General features: G+C 50.2%; 1 protein-coding gene across 2 annotated transcripts; it reads right to left on the reverse strand.

Moving 5' to 3' along the window:
• Positions 1-1,426: 1,426 nt before the first annotated feature.
• PRAG1 (PEAK1 related, kinase-activating pseudokinase 1) lies at positions 1,427-25,556 on the reverse strand. Of its 2 annotated transcripts, XR_007766369.1 has the most exons (7): positions 25,502-25,556; positions 24,300-24,694; positions 21,072-22,906; positions 11,913-12,070; positions 7,741-8,486; positions 3,161-4,252; positions 1,427-1,486 (listed from the first exon to the last, which is right to left on the reverse strand). XR_007766369.1 is itself a non-coding variant. In XM_050895866.1 (6 exons), the coding sequence occupies exons 2-6, from the start codon at positions 24,654-24,656 to the stop codon at positions 3,215-3,217; spliced, it is 4,134 nt and encodes a 1,377-aa protein (XP_050751823.1). In that variant the 5' UTR covers positions 24,657-24,694; positions 25,502-25,556; the 3' UTR covers positions 3,014-3,214. The 2 variants fall into 2 exon arrangements, 1 of the variants encoding a protein (XP_050751823.1); XM_050895866.1 differs by lacking the exon at positions 1,427-1,486 and having other exon boundaries at positions 3,014-4,252.
• Between the last annotated feature and the right edge of the window lie 216 nt (positions 25,557-25,772).

A 25,772-nucleotide genomic window follows, 5' to 3' on the forward strand; every position in this document is an offset into this window, starting at 1 on the left:
AGACCACTGGGCAAGAGGGCTTCTAGCAGCACGGCCTGCCCAGTGTTTGTCTTGGGGCTTTGGGTCTTAGCCTGATCTCACATAGGAAGCACACAACCTCCCCACCAAGTTCATCCATGCTACAAATGCACCAGTTGGCAACTGTGTCCAGCTCCTGGGAATCTGTACTCCATGGCGATAGCAGGCACTGGCAGAGAGCTGCCTTGCCACCTTTCTTGTGCACTTGGACCACTTGGAGCCTGGGCACAGGGAAAGGGGCTGGCAGTCTGTCTGGGGGCAGCAGAAGACAAGAAACACCCCTTTTCCTACGCAGCAGTACCACCGAGATGCATGGGTCTGTGGTGCTCCTCCAGCAATTGCTCCTCAGCACTGTCCCTGTGGCATGTGGACCCCAAACTGTGTTTCCAATTAGACGTCTCCTGCAATACCCACCCCCCACCAAGTGGGTGGCATGCTTGGCCCCCAGGGCGCAGGGTCAGCTGTGTCCCCTGCCACACGGGGAAGAGGGATGATCCATCCCCTCCACCATTCTTGCAGAGGATCCGGGGCACGGGGGCAAGAATGCCTGCTAGGAAAAGGAGGGGCTACTGCCCATGGTGTGCTGAGGACAGCACGGGCAAGGGGGAGTAAGCCAGCAAAGTCCTTGGACTTGGCTGTGGCATTCAACCAAGGCTTAGGTGTCGCTTTCCCGACAAAGATACACAGCAGAAACCCTAATGCACTTCTCCAGTTCATGCATTGGCCTAGGACCCAAAAGCCTAGGACTGTTTATGCTGGAGAAGAAGCATGAGCTACCATAGGGGAAGGTATCAGGAAAGCATGGAGCTAAGAGTTTCTGTTTATATGAGAGCAAGAAGCCACCCACCAAATCTCAAAATAATATAGCTGAAAATGCTACAAGACTATTGTTGGCCTCTGGTCTGCTGGGCATGCTGTTGCAGGGTACTAGGACCAACACCAGAACCAGTCTCAAGTGCCCAAACTCAAGGGAAAAAGCATTTTGATCAGGTTAACATCCCATGCCGTGCAGGCCCTGTGCTAATACCTGTATCAGTGTTTGTCACTAAACTGAAACTCAGCATGCAAAATGGATCCAGCCTTGTTTTATGTGGGTTGGTTGGATGCTTGGCTATGTCTTGAGTCCCGCTGAATACCCAGCCCAAGCCTTGCAAGCCACTTGCCCCACATATAATCTCCTCCTTGCCAGCACAGCTTGGATTTGTCATGGCCAGGCCCTGTCTCCTTCAGTGCTGTCCTGCAGAGCTGCCTCCAACTTGTTCCCTATATCCGTGCTTAGAAACTGAGTCATCTCATCATCTTATCTCTGAAAAACATGCTGGGCTCCTTCAGGCAGGTTCTCCAGCTGTTTCATCACTCTGCTGGCCCATGTGAGACCACATGCAGCAAGTCAGGCCAGACTTTCCAGGGTGATGTGTCCAAGACGGTCCACGGGACAGTGGTTCCCAAGCCAGAAGGCTCCTGCCACCTGTGTTGGAGGGAAGTGGAGCCAAGAGTCAGATGCAAGAAAGCCAGCTTATAAAAAAATCTGCGACGGCCGCAGTTGGAGCCATCCCACATTCTTTCAGCAGGCAGGGACGTGCACGGCCTCCTCCCTAAGGGGATCAGGGGAAATTCATTGCAAATGGGTGCCCAGCCAAGGAACCATCCCCTCCCATCAGCAGCAACCATAGCCAAACAGATAAAAAAAAAAAAAAAAAATCCAGGTAAGAAGCCTGGAAAAAAATCACAGAAAGTGTATGAAGTGTCAGAAAATCTGAGGAATTAAAATTCCCCCAAGAGAGCAGGCTGCATCTGGAGGTGAATCAAGGCTGGAGGAAAGCACTCATGAATTTCTCCCCGTTTTGAGCTGGGAGGGGGGTAGCTCAGCTAGTGACATCCTGTCTCAGCTAAGCTGATACTGGGCTCTCTCCATGTGTCCCAAACCTACCCCTTCCCCAAGGGCTGCAGAACTGGTGCCAGGAGCAGGGCAGCTCATCTCTGCTTCGTGTTGGGGTGGAAGAGTAAAAGCAGCCCACAGCCTTTTGGAAAATCAGTTTTTCTGAGCAGCAGCACGGCCTCTCTACCAAGCTGAGTGACTGCTCTATGTCTGGATGGAGTGAGAGGGGCTGGAGGGAGCCAGGCCAGCTTCTCCCTCTTCCATCATGCTGCTCTTGTATCGCATCAGTTTCGCAGTGCACCCAGCCCTATGCATTTCTAATTCAAACACCAGCAGCAATAAGACCCTCCCAGACCACAGGCCAGTGGTCCTGGCCTTTCACATGCCAGCTCATCTCTTGATAAAGGGGTTAAATAAATGCTAGACACAAGGGACAGGTGAATTACCAGGTGAAGGGAGGGAGCTGGAGGGATGGGGAAAGCAAAGCAACCTGGCCCTGACTTTCCCCCAAGGCCTTGGAGGTGAATTGGGGATTTTCCATTTCATTAACTTTACAAGGGGTAATTCCCAGCATGCAGCATCATCCTCATGAACAGACCCATCCTGGGCTCTCTCTCACCCTTTCACAATCAACAGCCTGCATGGCTACACCACTAGACAGGAAAGCCACGCTGTATTAGTATCTAACGAAGGTAATAGGCAGCTGATATTGAATTGCCCACAGTGGAAAATACAGCTGATACACAGAAACAAGCAGTAATTTTTGTTTTTAAAGTGAGAAGCAAAACAGATGCCAAAAACCATGAAAGATGTGAATTTAAAAGCCCCTCTTGGTTCCCCCTTGCAAAGGAACATTATGTGAATTGCTCTTGCTCCCCAGGAGAAGCAGCCACCTGTTCATCCCTGCCGCCCACTCTGGAGAGTGGTGGTGTTCCCAGGCAAAAAGGCTCTGATGCTTTAGGGGGGGTGGGGATCAAAGGACTGTCCCACAGGCGCAGAAATCAACTCAAGTATGTTGAGTTCACTAGAAACATGCACACACGCAGGCAGGAGTTTATTAGTCCACAGACTTACCATACCAAAAAAAAAAAAAAAAAAGAATCCCCCAAAATAGGGGTAGGTTCCCAGTTTTGCCTGCTTGCAAATTAACAGTGCTGAGGGTACTAAACATGTCTCGTGCACTCTGATCCGAGTGCGGGGCAGGAGCTGAACGTGCATTCGCAGCCGAGATTCAAGCCCCTTGCGTATAAAGGGGCTGTGTACCTTTAGCCGCAAGGCAACCGGGAGCCCTCAGCTGCCTCCGAGACACATCCAAGGTCAGAGCAGCTGCAGCAGTTTTAATGTGTGTGAGAGGGAGGCCGGCTCAGCAGACGCTAAGTACTGGCAGCACAGCCAGTCCTCCAGTTCAATGCTCCGCTCCGTGTCCACAGCCCTCTCTGCGAACTTCATCATGAGCAGGGCACGCTTCATGTCCACCCAGTTCTGAAGCACCCGGTGGAGGGCTTCCTCATGGCTGAGGGGCTGCTCGGTGAGGTCTTTCCGGGGCCCCCACAGCAGACACTGCAGCATCCGCTTGGCCTCGGTGATCCGCACACGCTTGATGGGATCCGCTTCCAGTAGCAGGTGGGCCAGCTGCTGGAGCCCCCGGGAGTAGATGGACAGGCTGGGCAGAGCAGGGAGGTCCTCAGGGCTGTACTCCTGCTCCCTGAGGTGCACCTTCTCCTCAAAGGGGTTGGGCTGGTGCAGCAGCTCGTAGATGAGAATACCAGTCTGAAACTCATCAAACTTCTTGTACTGAGAAGCCGACACAATCTCCGGGGCCAGCCGGGCCTGACTCTTCTTCAGTTTGGAGTCTCCAGTTCCTGGCTTCTGTTTGGCTTTCAAAAAATTGCTGATGATGAGGCGGGGTAAGTGTTTATCATCTTTGGCTTTCACACAGCTCATGGGGGGCTTGCAGGGGACAAGCAGGAGGTTCTCCAGGCACAGGTCACGATGGATGATGCCGTGCTCTTTGAGATGCTCCAGGCCATTGCAGAGCTGGAGGAGCAAGAAGCAAACGCGACGTTCGTACAGCTCGGGCTTGGCTTGGTGCAACATCACTGAGTCCCTCACGAAGTCAGCAGTGGTCTGGCTTGGCACCTCCCGGGTAATGACCACCACACAGTCGTGCTCACTGGCAGTGCGGGAGGGATGGAGGCCATCCCCAGGCATGCTTTTCCCCACGTCTGAGGCCAGCAGCATGCTGGAGGGGACAGAGGCCACAAAATGCCCACAGTCCTGCTGGATGTTGAAGTGGACTGGCACTGCAGGGCTGCAGTACGAAGCAGCCACCTTGGACTCCTGGGTTTTACAAATCTGTGAGGAAAGGCCAAAAGAAAAGTCTCATCAGTCAGTGACAGAGACAGGGCAGAGACCAGAAGTTCAGAGGTGGGTTCCTAAGCTGAGATTTGCAGATGCTAAGGAAGACGTCACTAGAAGAAGGGTGCACATTGGTCCCTTTAGTACTTTAAACTATCTCCTGACTCGGGATCTTTCTTGTCCTGCAACACCCCAACCTTAGCAACCAGACGGCTGGGTCACATTTCTGGGCATGCTTCTTTTGCCAGGCAATGCCCAGTATTTGCAGGAAAGGAGGAAGGTAGTCTTCCCATGAGTAACTTCTAGAGATTTTGTTTCATTGCTGACAGAAGCAACATAGCTTTTACATCATGGATGTCATTGAGATTCCCCCCTGCAACCCAGGAGACATTCTGCAGAGGGAAAAGCAAAGCCTGTGGCAGATGTGCTGCCTCCATCTCTGGAGATGGTTAACACTCGCCTGGATGAGGCCCCACGCGATGTGACGTGGCTGTGAGGGTGGCCCTGTTTGGAGTGAGGGGTGGACAGAGACCTCCAGCATTTTCTTCCCACCTAACCCTTCTCTGGTCCTAAGCCCTGGAGCCACTTTCACATCCTCCTCAACCACTCCGCTTCCTTGACTACTCTCAAACCCCTTATCAATGGCTAAGGGAAATCAGCAACAAGCTGTACTCATCAGCACAGGGGAAAAAACACCAGAGAGAAAGTGGGAGCTAACAACAGGCTTAGAAATAAGTGAGAGTGCAGCAAACTCGAGGGAAAAAAGCATTTTGTAATCTGAATTCTCTTAAACCCGCATGACTTTTATCTTCATTTTGTTCTGTATTTTAGCTTTATGACTGCATTAAAGACTAAACAAACTCAAACCCAGGTTTATTATAGGAGTATCCATTAGCTTATGGGGCCTTCTGGCGTTTCTATTATACACTACTTTTTTTTTCCCCCCCCCCTTTTATTTAGCGATGTATTTATATCTCACCCACAGGAATCAGCAACAGGCTGAAACTCAGCATAAAAGGTTTCAAACCCTGGAGCGTGCCACTGCCAGTCACAGCATGCATGCAAAATCGGACAAGAAATCAATTTTGCCTCTGAGTTAAAATAAATGCAAGAATAGAGAGGAGCTGGAGAAGTGGGCTGCTTTTGTATTCCTCTAGCCAGGGTTTGAATCTAGGCATTTGCAGGTAATTCACTCAGATGAGACGATACGGTGGAGACAGGGCATTTCAAATCCCTATTGTCCTCTCTTTTCTAAACAAAAATACCCTGCCGCGGCTGCACGCTTATTTTGTGGAAAGACAAGCTTTGGAGAGCTAGGCAGACCGCAGATTAACGCAGCGCGATGCAGGAAGATGCAGAAGGTCCCCAAAGGCAGAGGAGGCTTTCCAGCCCTCTGCTGGACAAGCCTGCTTGTTCCTCCCCACATAGGGAAGACGTGTAAGGCTTAGGAAAAGGGGAGGAACTCCTGCGAGAGAGGAGTCTCTGGAAGAATGACTGCAACCAAACGAAGACAGGGAGATCTTCCCTGGCCAGCCATTCTTCATGACTTTGGCTGCACTGGAGGCATCCTCCATGCAGCAAGCTCCAAGTAGGAGCCCAGGGCTGGCTTAGTCACGCCTCTTTAAGCGGAGAAAGAAGCCAAGGTGTGGAGCATATCTTGGCTTAATTCCTCCAAAGCCATTTCTTGTAACCCTGGCTCCTTCTAACTGTTTTATACGTAGCCGTGTCTGCCTGTGCACAGCTCAAACTCTGGCTCCTGCTCCTCAGCAGGCTTCTTGGCTCAGGTCAGATCCTCTGTCCATTTTGAGGCAGAGTCTCATTTTAACTCATGAGTCTAATTTTAACTACAGGTCTGTGATCTCTTTCATGTCAGGAGGTCTGTACCAGAAGCCAGGAGGGGCAGCTAGGAATCAGCCAGTGGTAAAGTTTCACAATTATTCTCTACTTCGGCTACCAAAAGGAAGGTGGCACACAGGAACATTGCAGGAGGTGTATGCATGCACATGTGTAAACACATACACAACTTCACTTTATGCTGGCGCAGAGTACGGCCCTGTTGGAGTGGTTTTGGCTTTGTTAAGGCGCTCTGCAGTGTACCAAGGGCACAGGTAAGCCCACATCACACACAGGGACACAAGTGCAGTCCCATTAAGAGATTGAAATGTGCTGTTTCTGCCTTGGCAAGAATTCATGCACTACAGCCATAGAGCTGAGCCTCTGAACCCCGCCTAACACGGCAGGCAAGAGCAAAGGTGTGTGCGTACCACAGGGAACCGCAGACTGAAAAGGAGCACACCAGTTCACCACACAGTTCTCAGGTTTCAGGAGGAAAGTTGCGACGGATTTAGGTATAACACACAAGAGAAGCTGCAGCTCTGAGTGCTGGACTAGGGGTATTGGTGCAAGATCTCATCTAACTCCATTCTGGTTATTTACAGCCCCCCTGCTGGGTTGACTGTACTTCCTTTAGAATATGAACTTGTTTTAAAGCTATCACTTAACTAAAACATCCCCTTGGGGTTCATAATGGTGGAAACGATTCAGCAGAGATTTTTTTTTTTCTTGCTTAATGCATCTCTGACAGTGCTTTTTTGGGAATTACTTTAGGTTTTGAAAACAACCTGAAGAGTAAGCAGCAATGAGATGCCCCTAGGGTTAAGTCAGAATAGAAATTAAAGGCTCTGTATTCGAGTAGTAGCATGGGTCAAGAACCCAAAATCCATGGGATACCCATGGAACGGGTTGGATAAGCTTACTTATCCGGGTTTCAAAGAGCTGAACTATTGTGCCTCAAGTTTCCATTTCAAACATAGATTCTGTAGAGTTACAGGAAAATATTTCAGACCTGACCTTACACAGCATGTCTGGGTCAGCCTCGCATTGTTTAATCGAAATCTACAATACCTTAACGCCTGTAGTTTCAAGATCATATGAGCATTCACATGGTTTCTGGGTCAGACCTTCCACTTAAAAGGCAGGCAGAGGCAAAAATGCTGTCTTTTGAACAGCCTTTCATCAGCTTGTGTCATCAGAGGCGAATGCCTCTGGGTTTACAACATAGTATTTGCACAAAGATGTTTTTAGAGAGAAACTGCTTGGGTTTCAGACCTTACTAGTCTGCAGCAATAAGCATCTGACTGGCATTTGTTGCAATGAAAACTACTTCTCCAAATTAACCTTTGCAAGCGGTAGGGGAAAGTGGCAATTTTGGAAGGGGTTTTGCTTGCCAAACTTCACCTGTGAGAAAGACAACAGAGAAAACAGGCCTTTGTGTGCTGATGGTGCTTCTCAAAGGCATACCACTCAGTCTGCTTCCCACTCTTTCATTCAAATCCATACACCAGAAAGGGGGAAAAAGAAGCTCGAAGGTTCAGTCCCAGCTCAGCTACAGACCCTCACGCAGCCTTGTGCCCTGCAGCTCTTTGCCTCATCCTCCCAACTGGAAGATGGACATAAGCCTGGATACCTCCTGGGTGTGGGCTTACCTTCACAGCATAGGTGGTAGAAGGGTCCTTGGAGCAGGTGGCACAGTAATATATTGCATCCCCCGAATCGCAACAGGGCTTGTTGCACGCCAGCTTGAAGAGCGACCAGTTGTTCTCGCTGAAGTGCAGCTCGTTCTTCTGCTCCCACATGAAGCAGTCCTCACATTTGGCAACCAGGCGGCGCAAGGACTCGGCATAGAGGGCCCCCAGCTTGGTGTACACCCCCTCCTTGCTGTCGATGTTGCTCAGGAGGTTGTGGAGCTGGAGGCTGGAGCCTGATGACACCTGGCTGGACACACTGAGCTGCGAGGAGGAAAGGGACTGGGACTGGAGGTTTCTGCTGGGGACGCAAGCCCCTGTGCTCTTACCAGTGGCTGAGCCCCAGTAGCCGTTTCCTTTGGAGCCTTTCTCCAGGGACTCGGAGGAGGAGAAGGCGCCGGGGCGGCCCCCCAGGCTGGCCGGGTGGACGAAGGGAGGCTCCTCTCGGAGGCAGACATTGCTCTCAGAGTGGCTGACATTCAGCCTGGGGCTGGCAGCACCAGCTGCTCTGCCTGAAGACGCCTGTCCCCCAAAAAAGCCGTCTGGGGAGGACACCGTTCTGCTCACTGTCTTCTTCTGGGGCAGAGGGGGCGGGCAGCTGGGGGCAGAGGAGGGACCATCCTCGCCGGAGGCGGGAAGGAAAGGGACAGGGGGAAACACTTGGCTCTCAGCTGGAGGGGGCGAGTGGTTCGGCTCAGATGAGTGCCCTAGGAGACAGTGACACACAAGAAGATTCCATGAGTGGCCCTCACAGGCTGGGAGCACAGGTCCCTCTCCATGTCCCTGCCACCCCCACAGGCTACCTCTCCCAGGGCCCTGGGTGCGAACAAAGCAGCAAGCCAGGTTACGTCTGAACCCAGCACACAGTCCTCATCTATTCATGACTGCAAAGCTTCACTGAAGGGGTTAGGGATTTAATCCAGTTTAATACAGCAGGTTTGCAAAGCAGGCTGCAACCAGCCATCTAGAGAAATGCGCCGCCCCCCCCCCCCCCCGCCCCAACCACTCCCCAATGAACTGCATACACAGTAGTAGAAAGCTAGTAGAGGGTAAATATTTAAGCTGTGATGTCATCCACAGGAAGGTAAGAACGAAGCACTTTGGATATGAGGACAATCTCTTAAACACAGCCTGTTTCACCTGGGAGCTTCCACCCAGTGCTTCAGCAGCATGGCGTGATAAGGAGAGAGTGAGTCACACTCCACAGGTCTGGCCCTCCGGCTGTACCAGAGCAACCCAAGAAGTATATTGAACCTGTCTCTCTGCCTCACACTGGGTAGGGGTCACTGGGCAAGGCCTGGGATTTTGGCAATTTCCATCCTCCTGAAAAAATCTGGTCTCCCCTGCGCTGCCTGTCCCCCAGCTTATTGCCAGACCTCTTTGCTCAGAGGGCAGCCTGAGCCCACTACATACCACTCAACCCCAAGCAGCTCCACATGCCATCTGCACATGGATTGGGTTGGGATGGCTGGCTCATTTCAGGCAGCTGTAGCAGCTGTTTTCCTAGCCTGGCCAGACTGGAGACAGGCAATACAGTTGCATGTCATGGAAGAAGGGGAAGGGGGGAAAAAAAAAAAAAAAGGAAAAAAAGATGATTTGACATTGAAATAAAGAGCAATAATTTCAGGTCATGGAGACAGAACGAATGAGGAGTGGAGGGGTCTGCAGGGGAAATTAAAAGAAGAGACATAATTATTTCAGAGAATTTTCTATGCCACTTGAATGACAGGCGGGACTCTTGATAAACTTGAGCTCTGCTAACACCTTGCATGCAAGTATAGACCTTGGAAGGTGCATGGTGGGGCTTTGCTCCAAGCAAGCTCAGCAGATAACAGAATCTATTGCTTTCTTTGAACCCAGCTTCCAAAGCTGCAGAAGCCATCCTTCCTCCTCACAAGGCTGCCGGTGAGAGTTCAGCTGCCAGCAGGCACTTCCTCACAGTGGCTTTCTGCTTGCTCCACAGGAACGCCCTGGGGCAGTTTCATGTCAGCCCGCAGCAGGCGCTTGTCTCCATCACAACCCTAGTGACTCACCAGCTCTCACGGGCAACCTCCAAGTGCAGGGGCTCAGATCCCCAAGCTCCCAGCCTGTCCTGGCGTGTCACATGCAGGCTCAAAGCCGTACCAGCTGTGCCAGAACAGCAATCCCTGTTAGCTGCTCGCCACCTGAGACTGCATGAGGTGAGGGCAGGTCCCCTAGTTCTCAGCTACCAGAGTGGATGCCGGCATGATCTGTCCCTGTCCCTCCCCACCTGAGTTTGGTAGCGTGACATCAATTTTCATTTGTCCCCTCCACTGCTGAGGCTGCCTGTACGGCCCTGCTGCAATACACCCCATCCCAAGCAACAGCATTGAGAGACACCCCAGGAACGAGCAGCACTGATTTCGGCTTCTGCAGAAGATGAGCTTCCCATGCAAGGCAGTTTTGGCACCCCATTTCTGACAACATGGTCAGAAACAGCTCTGTAGGAAATGTTGTGAATCAGCACACATCTCTTTTGCCCCAGTTCCTGGGTGTCAAGCTATCTGACTCCTGTTGGGCCCTTGCCCCAGGTGTCTGCCTGCGTTGTACACCCAGTCGCTGAGCAATTGACTGCTCTCCAGTTTCAGCTGCTCTGCAACTGCACAGTTAACTGTGGAGCCCAGGGCTCCACAGAGTTGCATGCCCCAAGCTTTAATGAAAACCCAGATACCTGCATCACACCCTGCCTGGTCCACAGGAAAGATCCTCTCCATTAAAACCCTGTCAAAAGCCACAGGCGGTGATTGTTCAGCATGGCATCTCTTGCCACTTCCAGTCCCAAGGGGCTTTGACAGAGGATACAGCCAAGAGAAATTCTTCAGCACGCAACCCAAGAGCAACTCAACAGAGGCATCTCTGCCAGGACACGCAGCTGAATCCCGGTTTCGAGAGGCAAGATTTACTTGACAGAGTCTTACGGAACAAACGTCAGCACTGGAAGCTTTGGCAACCGGTCCACATGCCTAGCCCACAAATGCCAAACTGCTCTTCCCTTTTTTTTATGTGCTGCTGGGCTCTGCCCCAAACACAGGGTAACAAATGAAACCCTTTCACAACTTTCCTAACAGTGCTCTGCACCTTCAGCGTAGAGTCCTTCTGCATGTCAAGGGCTTAAAAGCTCCCCTCCACTTCATATTTTAACATCTGACAGCATAGCCAATGAATTTGAGCTCACCTCACTCAGTGATTGACTGCATAGCTTCTTGCTTGCATCAGCAAGAAAAACTGCATTTGGGTTATTGATTTAAAAACTCATCTTTCCCGAGATGAGTTGAAACAGTTGCTTCTGTTAGTGGAGGCAGAGAAATCCTCTTGTCCCATATCATTTTTGACAGCAAATTGCTTCTGTGCCCAGCAAGTAAAGATCCAACATATGTGAGTTTTTCTTCCCCCTGTACAATTTCCTGGCGTGGTCTCACTCTCAGACTCCAAGTTAGCAGTGGAAAAATGGAGTTTCCAGAGCTCTGGCTCTTAATTTTATTGCTGCAGATTGTTGCTCTTGGAAAGACAGAACTTCCACTACATGAAGGTTGCTTTTGCAAAGGAAATACTTTCTGAGCTGCTGAACACGTTAGTGCATGTCTAAGTTACGCACTGATGAAAAAAGTGACTTCATAGTAAGTATTTTTTAATCTCAGTTAAACGAGTGCAGGCAGATTTTTTCGCCTTCAAGAAATAACTGGGAACACAATGAGAGAGAGAGACCACCTCTAGCACAAGACTCCTTCTGGTACTCCTCAAATCTATGGAGGACTTTCTATGGCAGGGCTACTTGTGACCTCGTGCAATGCACGAAGCACAAGTAGGGCAAGGACAATTGCTTTCAGATGGAGGTTTTATCCAGACAAGAGGAGAGCTACAGGATGAATGATTTTGGCACTTGCCAAAAGAAAGAGGGAAAAGCCCGTGATGTTGGCCTGACTCTGCCACATTCATCCTAAGTGCATCAAGAGACAGAAGGGTAGGAGGGATGAAGGGTTGCTGGGGGAACTAGATGATCGGACCCTCATGATCCCTGCTCTGAAGATGCTGCCCCAGCAGTGGGCCTCAGGATGGAGGTAATTCCTTCCTCAGGTCTGATGCTGCCTCTCCCACACCCAATGGTCACTTACTGCCATCACTGCCGGTCTGTGTGTCCGAGTCGAGGCTGTCGGTGGAGCCAGCTGTAAAGCTGACATGGACGCTCCTGAAAGGTGGGCTGAGGCTCTCGGCAGAGCTGTTGCTGACCCTCTCCAACTCAGCGTTATTCGGGTTCATTTTCAGAGCATGCCTAGAGAGAGTGAAAGAGAAAAGTCAGGAGACAGATGGCAAAAGATACCCTGCATGCACTTGTGCATGGAGACTCAAGCCGAGAGCAGCCTCAGTGTGGTCCCTGCCCATCCATACGGACACTGTGCAGCCTTTTACCACGCCACAGCACCTCATTCCTGTGCACTTTTCTTTCTCCGGCACTTGGGGATCGCATCCCACTGACACTGAGCAGGTTATAGGCTTGCAGCCCCCATGCCAGCCCCCCATGACAAACCAGCTGTGCTTGAGCACAGAGAGAACCACTGAGCCAACAGCATCCAGCCTCGGTCTGCGCCTCCTTTGCCTAGCACATGCGGGGCCCTGGACCACATCCCATCTTGGCCGCAGTCACTGGGAAGTGGAGACCCACCAGTGTTTGCCTTCAGTAAAGTTCTCAAGGGAAGGGAGTGGCATCACTCCTCCCATTTTACAGAAGGGCAGGTTGAGGCTGGGTGTCAGAACCCAATTCCTTCATGGCAGAGGCGTAAGTGGAAGAAGAGTCCATCCCTAGCAGCTGTTGTCTCCTCAGTGCATCACAGTAACAACTGACACCTTCCGAAAAGAGAAGCGCCTCTGCAGAAAACAAGTGTCTGCCAAACTCAGGACCTACCATGCAGCTTTTAATGTAAGACCTACAGTTTTCCATGCAGCTTCCATCTAAAAAAATTAAATAAATAAACTATAAACTGGGCTTATAACCTGCCAGGTCACAGTTTAAGTGATCATTTGTAGGCAAGCAGGACTTTTTGCTAAGATAAAGAATTTCCCCTGCATTTTCTTCATTTTTTCCTCCTTGGAAAACAACAAACTGTTGAAATCGGGCAGCACATCAGAGCACAAACACTCCTAGCTTTGGCACAGTTCAGGCTCTCTATTGGCCAGCAAATGAAGGTTACCAGTCCACATTTTTTAAGTAAAACTGCCAATCTGCTGATAAAATTCAACACATATTGTTGATTAAGAATGTAAAAAGGTTAGTGGCAGACTTGTAAAAAAGAAAAAGGACTTCCACCAGCTATCTTGCTGGAAGGTATCCGGCGTTTCCTAATCAGACGGCTGAATGGCTGCTGAGAAAGACAAACAATAGACGTGCATGACCATTTTCTTGTGGCACCCTGTTCACGCGCACAGGATCCCTCCTCTTCCAAACTCCCCAAGCACAGCAGATGCCACAAGCGATTTTTAGTTGAAGATTGAGAAACGTTTCGTTCCCCATCCAGACAAAGCACTTACTCTCGTGTCCACACCACCACATGGAGAGCAGAGTGTATGAGAAGCCCGGAAGAAACTTCTGCCAGACTTCCTCATTTGCCTGAGCAGCCTCAGTCTAAAAATACTCAGGGGCTGATGAAAATAAGGCTCTAAAAAACACCTCAGGTATAACTCAGCAGAGACACTGGTCTTGCACCAGTGATGAATTTACCATGGCAAGCCTCTTGGGGATGATTTATAAAACTTCGCAATGCACTACACAAGTCACAGTTAAAAAATTAAAAGAGAGAGTGAGAGAGACACATTGAGGTTTTTAGCTCTGTTACAATTAATGCTGTTGAAAGCAACCAACTGGACTTAAATCCTTTTCTTTTTTTTTATTATAAAGATATATCTTTATCCTATAACTTTCTCAGACATTTAACCTTTAGTAATTTGGAGGGGAAAAACGCATGGGTGCACACTCATGCGGGTGCACTGTCTGACCTGGCAAGAATCAAGGAAGTGTTTGAATCCATAAGAAAAGAAGAAGATTTTGCAAGAGAGCTGCTCTCGATTTGCACAGATGAGAAGTTTTCTAACACATTCCTCCCTCCCCCCTGCTCCCCCCCCCCCCAAGAAAAGTTGGTGCATTTCTGTTTCCTTCCCATCACTTAAACACAAATCCGCCGAGCTGCCTTACCATTCCTGCACTCAGAGAGAGATGGGACTTTGCTCAGCGGGGTCCAAGGTCCACCGCGCGCAGCCACACCTATTCCTCCCAGCAACCTGGGCGCAACGCGGCGTCTGCCAGGACCGTGCTGGCTGCTGCCTTTGCCGAGCTCAACGTCGCGGTGAAGTCATGTACAGAGAGCCCCGTTTCCTCTCCGTACCGCCGTGACTTATGTAAAATGCAGTTCCTGAATAGGCACACCGAAATAGAAATTGTTTGCTGCTTAAACGACATCCTGCTCTTGTTTCAGATGTTACAGCCAGGCCAGCTAATACCGCCTGGAAATATCTCTGCTTTACATCTCCCTCTTTTCCTATGAGCTGCTTGAAGTCCAGGCTGCAGCCTGCACAGATTAAAATACCGCCCACTATACCAAAGAATTACTGAAAACACTTGCTAGGGTCAAACTCTCCCATTTCAGTAAAATTCCAGCCCAAGAGCTGAACAGCTCATCACTGTGACAGCCTGTGGGATCCTGATTTACAGCTAACCCGAACTTCCCCTACTTTGCTAGTGTTCCTTCCACCACGCGTGACTGCAAGGGCACAGGTGGCTATTCTCCGTCTCACCCTTTTCACCAAAGGATATTGGAAATAAAGAGCATCAACCCATCTTAAACCTGAAGAAATCATTGGGATTGCCCCCCCCTCCCCGGCTTGCTAACATCTGTGGGCTCCATTCTGCTTCAGAAAGATGTAGCAGTGGTTAATTTAACTCCATTTCAAAAATCCATGCTCAGCACCTTAAATGTAACCAGCAACTTCAAGAGAAGCACCAGAGCCTCTTTCATGTGCCAATGCATAAAGAACAGGTCACAAGAGTCAGCTCTCCCAATCCAATAACCTAAAAAGACAGGATTTCCAGCTCTCCAAATTATTCTGGTGGCTTTAAATACACTTCAATTACTCAACATCCTCCATGCAACACGCTGGCATATTGAGGCAACCCTTCCCATTCACTATTCCCCAGTTTTCCCATCCTAAACAATGTGATCCAGCTGGCTTTCCACACGATTCCCACAGTCCTGCCTAAAACCAGTCAAGGTTGAAAACAGTGGTCTTATTAAAAAAAAAACCCAAAAACCCCACAACAGTTTGGAGTTCTATAACATTGCAAAGGGACCTGGATCATTTGCCATGCCCCACGTTGCATCTCCGGCCAGGGCATGCTTTGTCTTTCCCGTGATTCATATTCGAGCAGTAGCCGTGTGTTTAATTTCACATTTCTTAACAGATCGGGGTTGCACCTCATGCTGCTGTGGGACTCCAGCATCGCCAACTGCACGCCTTGCCCTTTTCAGAGAGTGGAGACGGGCACCAAAGCATGGCTCCCCTAACCACAGCAGACACACGTGCCTTGGGATATCGCCCCACGGATCCCTCGGACTCCGGGCATGCCTTTGGCTTGAATTTCCTGCCTGAGGTTTGACACGCAGATCTGGTTACCTTCCAAAAGTGCAAGGGGCAGGGAGGTTTGGAGAGGGGCAGAAGGCCACTCAGATGGAAGAGCTGCAAGGCTCCCGCTTGCTCCTTTCCAGCAGCCATCACACGCGCAGCCTATTGGCAGCGGTGGAGGATGCTGGAAGGCATCTCTCCCCCGCGCAGAGACCCGATCACAAGGAGCGCACACTCTGCAGCCCCATCACGGGGGTTTCCCAGCCTTGCTGTGCCGGCAGGAGGGGGTTGCTCCTTCCCAGCACAGATGACAGGACTTGAACAGATAACAGAGATGCTGAGCTTTATAAATCATGCAACAGGGGAAGGAAGCAGAGGAGAGCAGAGAACGCACACAAATCACCACACACCAAACCACGCTCCAGGAGAAGTCTGGTGATAATGTCAACAGGACATCCCCTCGCAAAATAAAATACTGGAACTAATGTACAGCAGAGAGAAAAGCTAGACTGCATTACAGCATCAAACACAACACATGGCTGGACATAATTATTACACAAGAGGAAGCACCGTTCTACCACATGCTTGTCTATCATGAAACGTGAATAATTGTATCTTCCTCCTCCCTCCACTGCTGTTTCTTCCAGCATCTTCCCCTGGATGCACAGGGCAGTTAAAAACCAGCATATAGGAACTTACAATATTTGAGGCTTGGATTTGTACTTATCCTTCTGCTACCAGCTGGCAAATGTGGAGAAACCAAAATCCAGGTGAGGGAAAGAGGACTGTGAAACACTCCTAGCTCTGTCCAGAGGACTACACTGCTCCTCCCTGTACCAAAAAGGTTTTATGTAGCGCAGGTTAAGTTGAAACAAGGGTTTGGAGTCTGGAGATGCAAGGGGAAATTCAGATGGAGTGCAGAATTAAGATGGTAGATGGGTCAAAAATTAAATCACTGCATGCTCCGATGTGGTGAAGCGGACAACAAATCTCTTTTCAATTTCCAACTCTGCGCTTTTTTAAGTGGTAAGATAGGAAACACAGAAAAGTGAACGACTTTCATTTTAAAAGAAACAAACTCTCCTAAAAGATTGGCTGATAAATCACAACCTTTTAAAAACAATCCACTGGCAGAAGCAACATGAGAAATTCCCGATTAGTTTCAGACAAAAAACACAGGGGGAAACCAAAAGTTGTATTTCCTCCCTGTCCTGGAGTGTGATTCTCTCCTGCTTGAGCCATACCCTCCCTTCTTTCTTTCTTTATTTAATTATTAATTATGTATTTAAATAGACTCCATCCAGAGTTTCTTAGTTATTTATTTATTCTTATTTATTACTTTAATAACAATAAATCTGGCTTGTCCTAGACCAAACAGCCAGTCCCTGCTGTCATCCACAGTCACAGAGAAGAGGGTCAAAATCTGGGACTCGTGTGACTTCCAGTTGCATTTGTAATTGCCACAGCAGCTCCATGTAGCCAGTCTGCTTTTGTCATTGGGGTACACCCTGACGCTGAGCTCCAAAGAGAAACAGGTACCTCGGGAATGGTAAGAAAAGGGGAATATTCTGTCTCAGGTGCAGCACTGCTCCATCACACACTGATTCCTGCAACGAACAAACAGCACAGTCCCACCAGCCAGCACCACCTCCCCAGCGAGGAACAAACCTGGCTCTTTTCCTGGTGATCCAATTCCCAACATCATCATTTTTTTGTAACGCTCTTGTTTTCTGTTCCCTCTGGCAACAAGCGGCGGCAGCAGCACCGTAACATGCAATCTTGGCACACCTCAAGCTCATTTGTCCTGGCTGTTTTCAGCGATGGCGGGTGTCAGGATGTGCCGTGCTACACATCTTTGTGACCCCAAGCGAGCTCATTCAGCAAATTTCAGAAGCTATCTACGGCGCTGCCTTTTGAAGGTGGCATTAATTATGATGAAAACAGCTCAAGAGCCAACAGCTCAAGATGAAAAACAGCATCACTGTTTCCTTTCTTTAAGATTCACATGAAATAAATTAACCATCAAGGTTTTTCAGGCTAGAAGGAACCATAAGGATCATTTAGCCTGACCCTCTGCATAAGAGAGACATAAATTTCAGCAAAGATTCATTCCTCGTGCCAAGAAACTGAAGGCCACGCTAGAGCATTTCACACCGAAGAACCTTTAAATCATCATTGCACATACAAGTCCTGGGGAACCTAGTTCCCCTGGTGAGCCCTTTCCTTAGCCAACTACCTTCCCAGCTTTTGGAAGAAGACCAGCCACCATCTTCCCTTTCCAATCTCTTTCCACTTGTAATTAAACTCATTTTCCATTCTGTTTCAGACCAAGCAAAGCTTAAATATCTATAATCTTTCAAAGAAGCAGAAAAAAAGGATTGTGTGAAGAAACAGTCACAAGAGGTCCAGAGTAGCTTTATATAGGACGAAACAGGCACAAATTCATTATTTTCTCTTTTTGCGCCAACTTTTAAAACTCCCTAAAATCACTCCTTCTGCCATCCTAAGAGACAGCTTACTGCAAAACCAGAGTGTCCTCAGTGCCTGGCAGGAATTCACCCTGTAAAAACTTTTTTCCCTCTTAATTGTTAGAGCCAAGATGAACAAAACAAAATCTACAGACTCACTTTTTCTTTCTCTGCTTTGAAACTAGTTTGAACACACAGTTTTCTGTAAAATAAGTAATTAAGTTTAATTAGAAAAGTCAAACAGGCAGGCTTCATTTTCCAGCATGAAATCAAATACCCTGCTGCAGCTTGAGATCTAGAAGAAAAAAGGATGGTTACACACCTTTCCTGCAGCTGAAATGAACCATGATTTGCTAAGCCCCAAGACTGTGCCACAACCAGGTCTACGCTGATTTCTTCTCCATCCATTCTTCAAAGGAGCCTTTGCAGCTGTGCCACCAGAGAACGCCTTGGGCTGAGGCGCTCTGTCTCTGCGAGGGACTACGTAAGCACAACAGAATTATCGGTGGTTCTTCCATTACGGACGAGCACATGCCTGCAGACTGCTCGGGCCTGGGAGAGTATGGATGTGTCTCAGAGTCATCTTTGTGTGCAAGACCTTCTCCCTTCTTCAGGCATTCAGCTGCAGCCCAGGAGGACCAGAGATGTTCCTCCAGCACCAGGTCAGAGTCATGTCATGACCCGAATCTGCAAGCAACAACTGCCCAGGGTAGCACAATCCTGCTGTGGTGATTTTAACCAGTTGTGCACGTAGCCATCCCTCCCACCGCCACGCGCAGTTAACACCACCCTGGTTCCTGCATCGACATGCTCAGAGAAGCCACGCTTGAGACGAAAACAAGAGCACCCTCAAAGCAAACAAACAAAGCAACCAGCTGGGTTTGCGCGGCTTGCAAAACCTGCCATCTGATCAAATCGCTCCTCAGGCCGGCTGCGCAGGGGTTTGGTAGCCGGAAGGAGGGCTATGCTCTTTGAGTAAGGCGCCCCAAGGCTCAGCTGCAGGCATCAAGGCGTTTAGGAGACAAGTACATGTAGCACAACACATGGCCTACAGCCACAGGGGGTAAGAGCAATGCCAGCACCTACCTCAACCACCTGGCAGGGTTTATGGCTCTGCCAGAGATCCCAGTCATGGATGCCACGTGTTCCCTGACCTCAGTTTCCCTGCCTGCTTTCACACAGGCTTTCTAGCACACAGATGCTTTCAGGATGACTCAGAAGCAATTGTTATAGTTGGCACAGCCTGATCACACCAGGAGCATGAAACAGCCCCTCCAAGGAGCAGAAAATGCTCCACGCCCCTCAGGATGGATTGTTGTAACTCTGCGTGGAGGGCAACAGCAGGGCATGCTCCTGGCTTGGAGCACAGCTGGTTCAAGTCACCCAGGCAAGGAGACATCCTGACACACCAAGGAGCCCTCTGCCTCCACTCCCAGCCCTCATGAAGGCAGAAAGGAGACTCCGAGCACTGCCAGGGAAGCATCCTTGCCCCCAGTACAGACAAAGGGCTTTGCATGGCTGCTCCTCCATCAGTGGAAGGAGGTCCTAGCACTGCAAGTGGAAGATGCTGCTGGGATACATATTGCTGAGTTTGAGTGCCGCCGCCCTTCTGGCCTGCCCAGAGACCCCTGCTCTGCAGGGGAAGGAATCAGGTTCTAGAGGACTGTCAAGAGGAAACTTGGTGTTTCCTAAATGATCACTGCTCAACAGCATCGTATCATCTCTGCTGGGCCTCAATACCTCATGTGGCAAATACAACGCCAAGCCACAGGCTGACAGGAGACACCAAGTGGCAGCAGCCATGAAAGAAAGTTCACAGGGTCAAAGCTAAAGCACATCTTAGTGTTCTCTTTGATTTTAAAGGCAATAAAGCTCATCTGTGTGCTCACTTGCTTGTGGACCTTTTCTTTCCTCTGACTCCAGCAGGCACGCAGCATCACAGCAGGAAGCCCAGCATTAAGCAGAACTAAAGCCTCTTGTTCATCTCTTCCCTTTCCTCGAGAAACCTAATTTGTTCACCACTTGGTCAATTTAAAACACTAGTTCCCTGGGCTAGCCAACCCTTAAAACATTGAAAATTCAGTGTCAGAACAAAACAGACAATGGGCCAACTCAATAACAGTCTCAACCTCGAGGTCACTGATGCCTACGCATAAGCCTGACCATGGACCCCAAGAGCAAGTTCTCCTCCGAACACCCATCCCTTCTTCTCTCAACGTTTAAACCAAGGAGCTGGTGTCAAATCTGTTGTGCAATGCACAGTTCCAGGTAACAAAACTGATGCACACAATAAAGCAAATACAGGACACCCGCAGAATGTGGAAGTATCCCTCCCCAGTATGCTCAGACAACCTAATCCATTAGTTGCATGGAAAGGAAATCAATTTTTCTTCCTCCCTTTTCTCTTTTTTTCTTCTTTTTTTTTTGTGATACGCACAGCTGCAGATACCAAACACACACAAAGTATCGGAAGCCTGGTTTTATAATTGCTTAGCAGAGCTACTTCCTTCCCAGATGGACAGCTCTCCCTCATTCACATTTGTTTTCTAGGGCCTGCTGTCGCCCTGCCTGCAAACATGACTTCCAGGACGGCGGGGAGGGGAAGGCTGCCTGAAGCCAGGCGGCTCCCACACATCATGAGCGCACGTTACGCAAGCTCCAATTACCTGCTTGCAGGCAAGGAGTCCTCCCTGGGAAATTGCAGCTTCAAGAGTTAACCTCGAAAGCAAAAAGACATTAGGGCCAAACTGAAAATGAGGATTTCAGAGGCCCTTGCTAATTAGCACCAAGAGAAGCTGCCCAGTTCCACCTACAAGAGGAGCTTGCAACCCTGGATTTTCTATCCTATTCAACATCAAGGAACTGTGCCGAGACAGAATGAAGCTGACCTGGGAAACACCAGCCATCCTGTGCATGTACCTTGTTCTCACTTGAATATTGGGACTCAAGGCCATACCTTGCAAGTACTCATGACATTCGAACCAGGACTTGCAAAGATCTGACAGCTTTTCAGAGTAAAAAGATAAGTAGTTTTTCAGCCGTGCAGTCACCTCCCATGCTCCTGAAAGCCCACCTTTGAACAGAAAAGGAAGAAAAAAGGAACGGGAAGCACCTCCTAGTCAATGAATCCCTGCAGCAAACATCCTGACTGCAAATCGTTAATAGACCGCCACGCACACACTCACAGGGCTGTACCTGGACTGCTTTTTCGGCGGCGGTGGTGGTGGTGCAAACTCCACGCCATTACTCTTGTCTTTAGGGAAATCAAAGGAGAAAGACGATGATTTGCTGATCCCAGTCTGGCTCTCCAGCATCAGGCCGTCATCCACGAGGCTGGCACCAGCTCTTCCATTCTCAGCTCCCACTGCCCATGGGTGGGTTAAGACCTCCTGCTCCTCCTCCTGCTCCTCCTCCTCCTCTATCCGGCACTGCTTGGTCCACGTTGGGGTGTAGTATTTCTGCCTCCTGTCATAGGATGAGCCTGCCAGGCCTCTGCTGGACTCCTCCACAGAGACCCCGTTGACATGAGTGCACGGAGAAGGGGATGCCCCAAAGGCACCCGTATCAGTATAGCTCCTCGGCAGCAGCTGAACACCAGCTCCTTCATGGTTGTTGTCATCACCAAACCTTGCCACATGGGAGCTTACCGGGGGCACATGGTTCCCCTCGCTGCCCGGCTGGCTGTTTTTGGACATCTTTGGGGGAATGGCTGGACTCTCAGTAACTGAGGTCTTGGCAGGAGCTGCCAGATGAAATCTTGGGCTGTTTTCACTTCCAGATGCTTGAAAAATCTCTCCAGGCTCAATGGCAGGCAATGAAGTCCCAAAATCGGGGTGGGAAGTGGGGCTGATACACGGCCACTGAACTCCCACCGCTGAGTCAGGGCTGCTGAGGAATATTGTCTTGTGATCATCCTCGGTGTGCGCCGTCATTATAGTTATCTTTGCTGCCACCTGGCCGGTGGAGTCCTGGTATTCCTTCTCACCACCCACAGCCCAGCCACCATCCCTCCATGTCCCATCAGCTTGCTCCTTGCCAGCGCCACGGGCCAGCTTCTCCACTTTTGCCTGTCCGCCAACAGCCTTCAGCTGCGCCTTCTTCCTCTTGGTGCTCTCGGCGTAGATGGGATCACCGCGGGCTGGCTCGGCAAGGCGAGGGCGCTGCGGCTCCACCAGAGCTTGCTGAGGGGTGCTCGAAACCTCAGGCCGGGGGCCTCCGGTGACAGAGGGCTCTCCAGGGAGGGGCAAGTCCTCATCCTCCCGGCACAAAGCAAAGGCAGCCACCTTGCTGCTCCCCGTGCTCTCAGGGAGGGCGGCAGGCTCGGCGTGGAGAGCCAGCTTTTTCCTCTCTGAACACAGGGCATAGGGGAGAGGATCACCCTGGTCTTTCGTGATGCAGAAGGCCACATTCACAGCTCTGCGCTCCTCTTCGCCGAACTTGACCGCCCTGCCACTTGGCCTGGGAATCTCGGGAGCATCCTGCTGCCTCCATCCGCAGGGACCGGGGCTCTCCTTCTCGCACCGGGCACCCTTCCCCTCCGCACAACGCGGCTCCCATGAGACAGGGTGCTCTCTGCAGCAGTCCGTGATTGAACAGTACTCGCCCCCTTCGCTTTCAAAGCTGGAGGAGAGGTGACCACAATCGCCCTCTGAGGGGAGCGCTGCTCCTTCTCTGGCTTGGGAAGAAGGGTTTCTGCTGGAGTTCATGGTGCTTCTGTCCCCCAAGGCAGACGGATTAGGGCAGGGGGCCCGATGCGGCACGGCAAACTTGTCATTGGCTCTGTCCTCCTGCTTGCCCACCTCACCCACAAGCACCAGGCTGTGGATGGAGACATTTCTCTCCACTCGACTCTCCAGGCTGCGCAGGCCCACCATGGAGTAGCTAGGAGGACAGCAAGACAAGCACTCACTGGGCAGGTTGTGAAGGAAGGGCTTTCTCACACCACTGTTGCCAAAATTGTCGAGGCAGATCCGCTGCGCATCTCCTGATTTCAGAAGGAGTTGTTTGCCAGAAACCATGCCCCAGCTGACCTGCACGGGCCAAAGAGACAAGTGCACTGTCAGGATGTGCATATGCAAAATGAAAAAAGAAATTAAAAAAAAAAAAAAAAAGAAAAAAGCCCAGCTCCGCAGAGAAGTCCTCTGGCATTCACCGTCTGTTTTGCTCTGTGCTCACCCCATCAATAACCACCGCAAACCTTTTCTACTTAAACTACACTTGTCCTATTTCCTGGACCATTTGCAATCCTTGCATGACCAACAATGGCAAAGCACTGAAATAAGGCATTCTCCTTTCTCTTTCTATGGGTCCACTGCCAGAAACATGTCCAACCTGTCATCCTGTCTGTGAATCACCGTGCAATTAAAGATTCAGAGAGGGAAGGAGTATTTGCACCTCTCCCTGCTTATTTTCATTTCATTTCACACTGCTGCTCTGGAGTCGCACACTCCGGAGCACAGACACAGACTATCACAGGTTATCCTGGGATAGCAGCTTGGCTATGCTCAGCAGTAGGGGCTGGGGAGCAGGTGGGGAAATGTATCCGAAATCTCTTCATCTGAGGGAGATCTATCCTGCTTGCCAAGGGAGGAGTGAGTGGGAGAGGCAGAAGGTAACACGTGCCTGAAAAGTGACCCCCCGTCCCAGGGTGGCAGAACCTGCTCCCATAGCGCAAAACTCAGCCTGGGGCCAAATCTGCGTGCACAGATCAAACCCCGCCGACGATGGCAGCCTGCGCTCGTGTGCCCTTTACCCCTACAAGAGAAGCAGGGGAGAGCAACGGGAGGCTAAGAAGAGAGCCGGCGAGCCCTGACTCTCCTCTGGGGCAAGGGTGGGAGATACGAGGACACCTACGCCACGGGCAGGGTGACAGCAGCCCATGCTTCACTCTGCGTGGCTGGGGCAGTGCTGGTATCAACTGGTCAGGGAGAGGAGTGAGCCACCCATCTCGATTGCAACTCAAACCACGGGGGGTTGCCAGTTTGCAGGCAGGCAGCAGTGCTACACCCAGAGGGCATTACTGCTGTGGCAAATGTTGGGAGCCCAAGGAGCTGGGCTAGGGACGTAGGGCATTTTCTTCCTCACCCACAAAGACCATGGATCCAGTTAGCACTGACTGCAACCAGACAGGACTTCTTTTCAGTATATCTTCCCAGGAAAATAACTTTAACCCGCATCCGCATTTAAAATCCGGAAGTTCCTAAACAAACAACGTATTTTTAAGCTCCTTTGCACATGCCTTGTGAGCAACAGCTCATTCAGCTTCAGCCAAAGATACTGTGAGAAGCCAATATATGGCTTAAAACCCTGAGTCAAGACCAGAAGGAAAAACAAAGGGAAGGAAACCGTTTTAACAGATATTCCTAGCACTCCAGAGGAGAGGTAAGTAACGGGAAGTCATGTTTTGACTGGATTAATCATTACCTGTGACAGATCTGCATTCATATTCACATCCGCCCACGCGTCAGAAACATCTGAGTTTATCATAGTTGGCTTCACAGCAATTGTTGGCTTTGAGAAGGGGGAGGTATTTACACCTTCGTCTTCCAACGCGGGGCTCTCAGGCTTGGTCCTAACTCCATTCGGGAGCACGCCACAAGCTCCCACGTCTGAGGGTGTTTGCAGCCGATGGGAACTCTTTGGGTTGAAGCAGTTCTTGCAGGAGCCGGGCTTCCAAACGTGTTCCACAAAGTCACTGCACGCAGACATCTTCAAATCCTCGTGGCTCAGACCGAGAGCCCTCTGCGTCTTCTGCACTGTCCTCCGCTGCTCATTTTGCATTTGCTCCCCAGAGCCGCTCTTAAAGATCACCTAGTTATCTGGAAAAGCACAACACTGTCTGATTAGTTTGATTATGCCCCGAAACAGGATGATTTTTAATAGGACAGGTGATAATTACACTTACTCTGTCTTCATCACAAAGGCTTATTGTTTACAAGGCTTTTTTCACAGCTTAGCTAAAGCCCACACAATCACTTAAAAAGCCTCAACTTCTAAGCATAGCTCTGTAATAGAGAAGACATCAAGCAAGCAGCATTCCTATGTGATTTAATTCCCTGTTTAATGAGCATGTATAACCAGCCTCGTGCAAGGTTTAGATCAAGGGTAAAGGAAAGAGGTCTTGGAAATAGCTGTTCACAGCCCCGCAGGCAGAGCCAGGCAGGAAAAATTCCTTCTCCAAAGTGGCATCCTCTCTCTGGAAAATAAAAAGGCCTGGAGATACAAGGACCAGAATCAGCAACCGTGTAACCAAGGGGACCGGCAACAACCTTCCTTCACCCAGAAGCACCACTGTGATTACTGCCGTGGTACACAAAGGCTTCTCTCCCACCCAGTGCAACGGAGAAAGGCAATCAGCAAGGCTGGGGGCTGGCACTCATTTGAGCAAGTGCCTGGCAGAAAGCTCTTATCTGGTTTGCCAGGAGCCACAAATAACAGTGTCAGCTTGCTGAAACGATTCATTGTCTGCAAGGGGAGAAACGTTTTGCTCTTGGATTACTTACAGACAAGGATCCCTTCCCATCTTCCTTCCACAGGAGGAAATGCCCCAGGAACAAGACATTCCTGCATTCCTGTGCCCCCCCTCCCCGCACGGCCAGGTCTGATTGCACTCAGCCAGTAGCTACCTGGAGCTAACAACTTTGGAGATACTTCAGACGAGGACTCCCACAAAGCTCAGTGGATTAGGGAAGAGAAGATCAGAAAACGCAACCAGATGAGGAAAATTGCAGCCGGCTGCTACGGGTGTCAGGGTGCACAATTCCCACACGTGGCTCCACAGAGTCCTTCCCCACCTAACCAGTTTTAGGTCATCATCTCCCAGCCAGCTGACGCCAATGCAAACTGAGGCTCCTTCCCTAAGGGTCTCCAAGTGAATAGGCACTTTTACACCCCAGT

This window comes from Gymnogyps californianus, chromosome 4 (assembly GCF_018139145.2).
Source record: "Gymnogyps californianus isolate 813 chromosome 4, ASM1813914v2, whole genome shotgun sequence".
Lineage (NCBI taxonomy): Eukaryota > Metazoa > Chordata > Aves > Accipitriformes > Cathartidae > Gymnogyps > Gymnogyps californianus.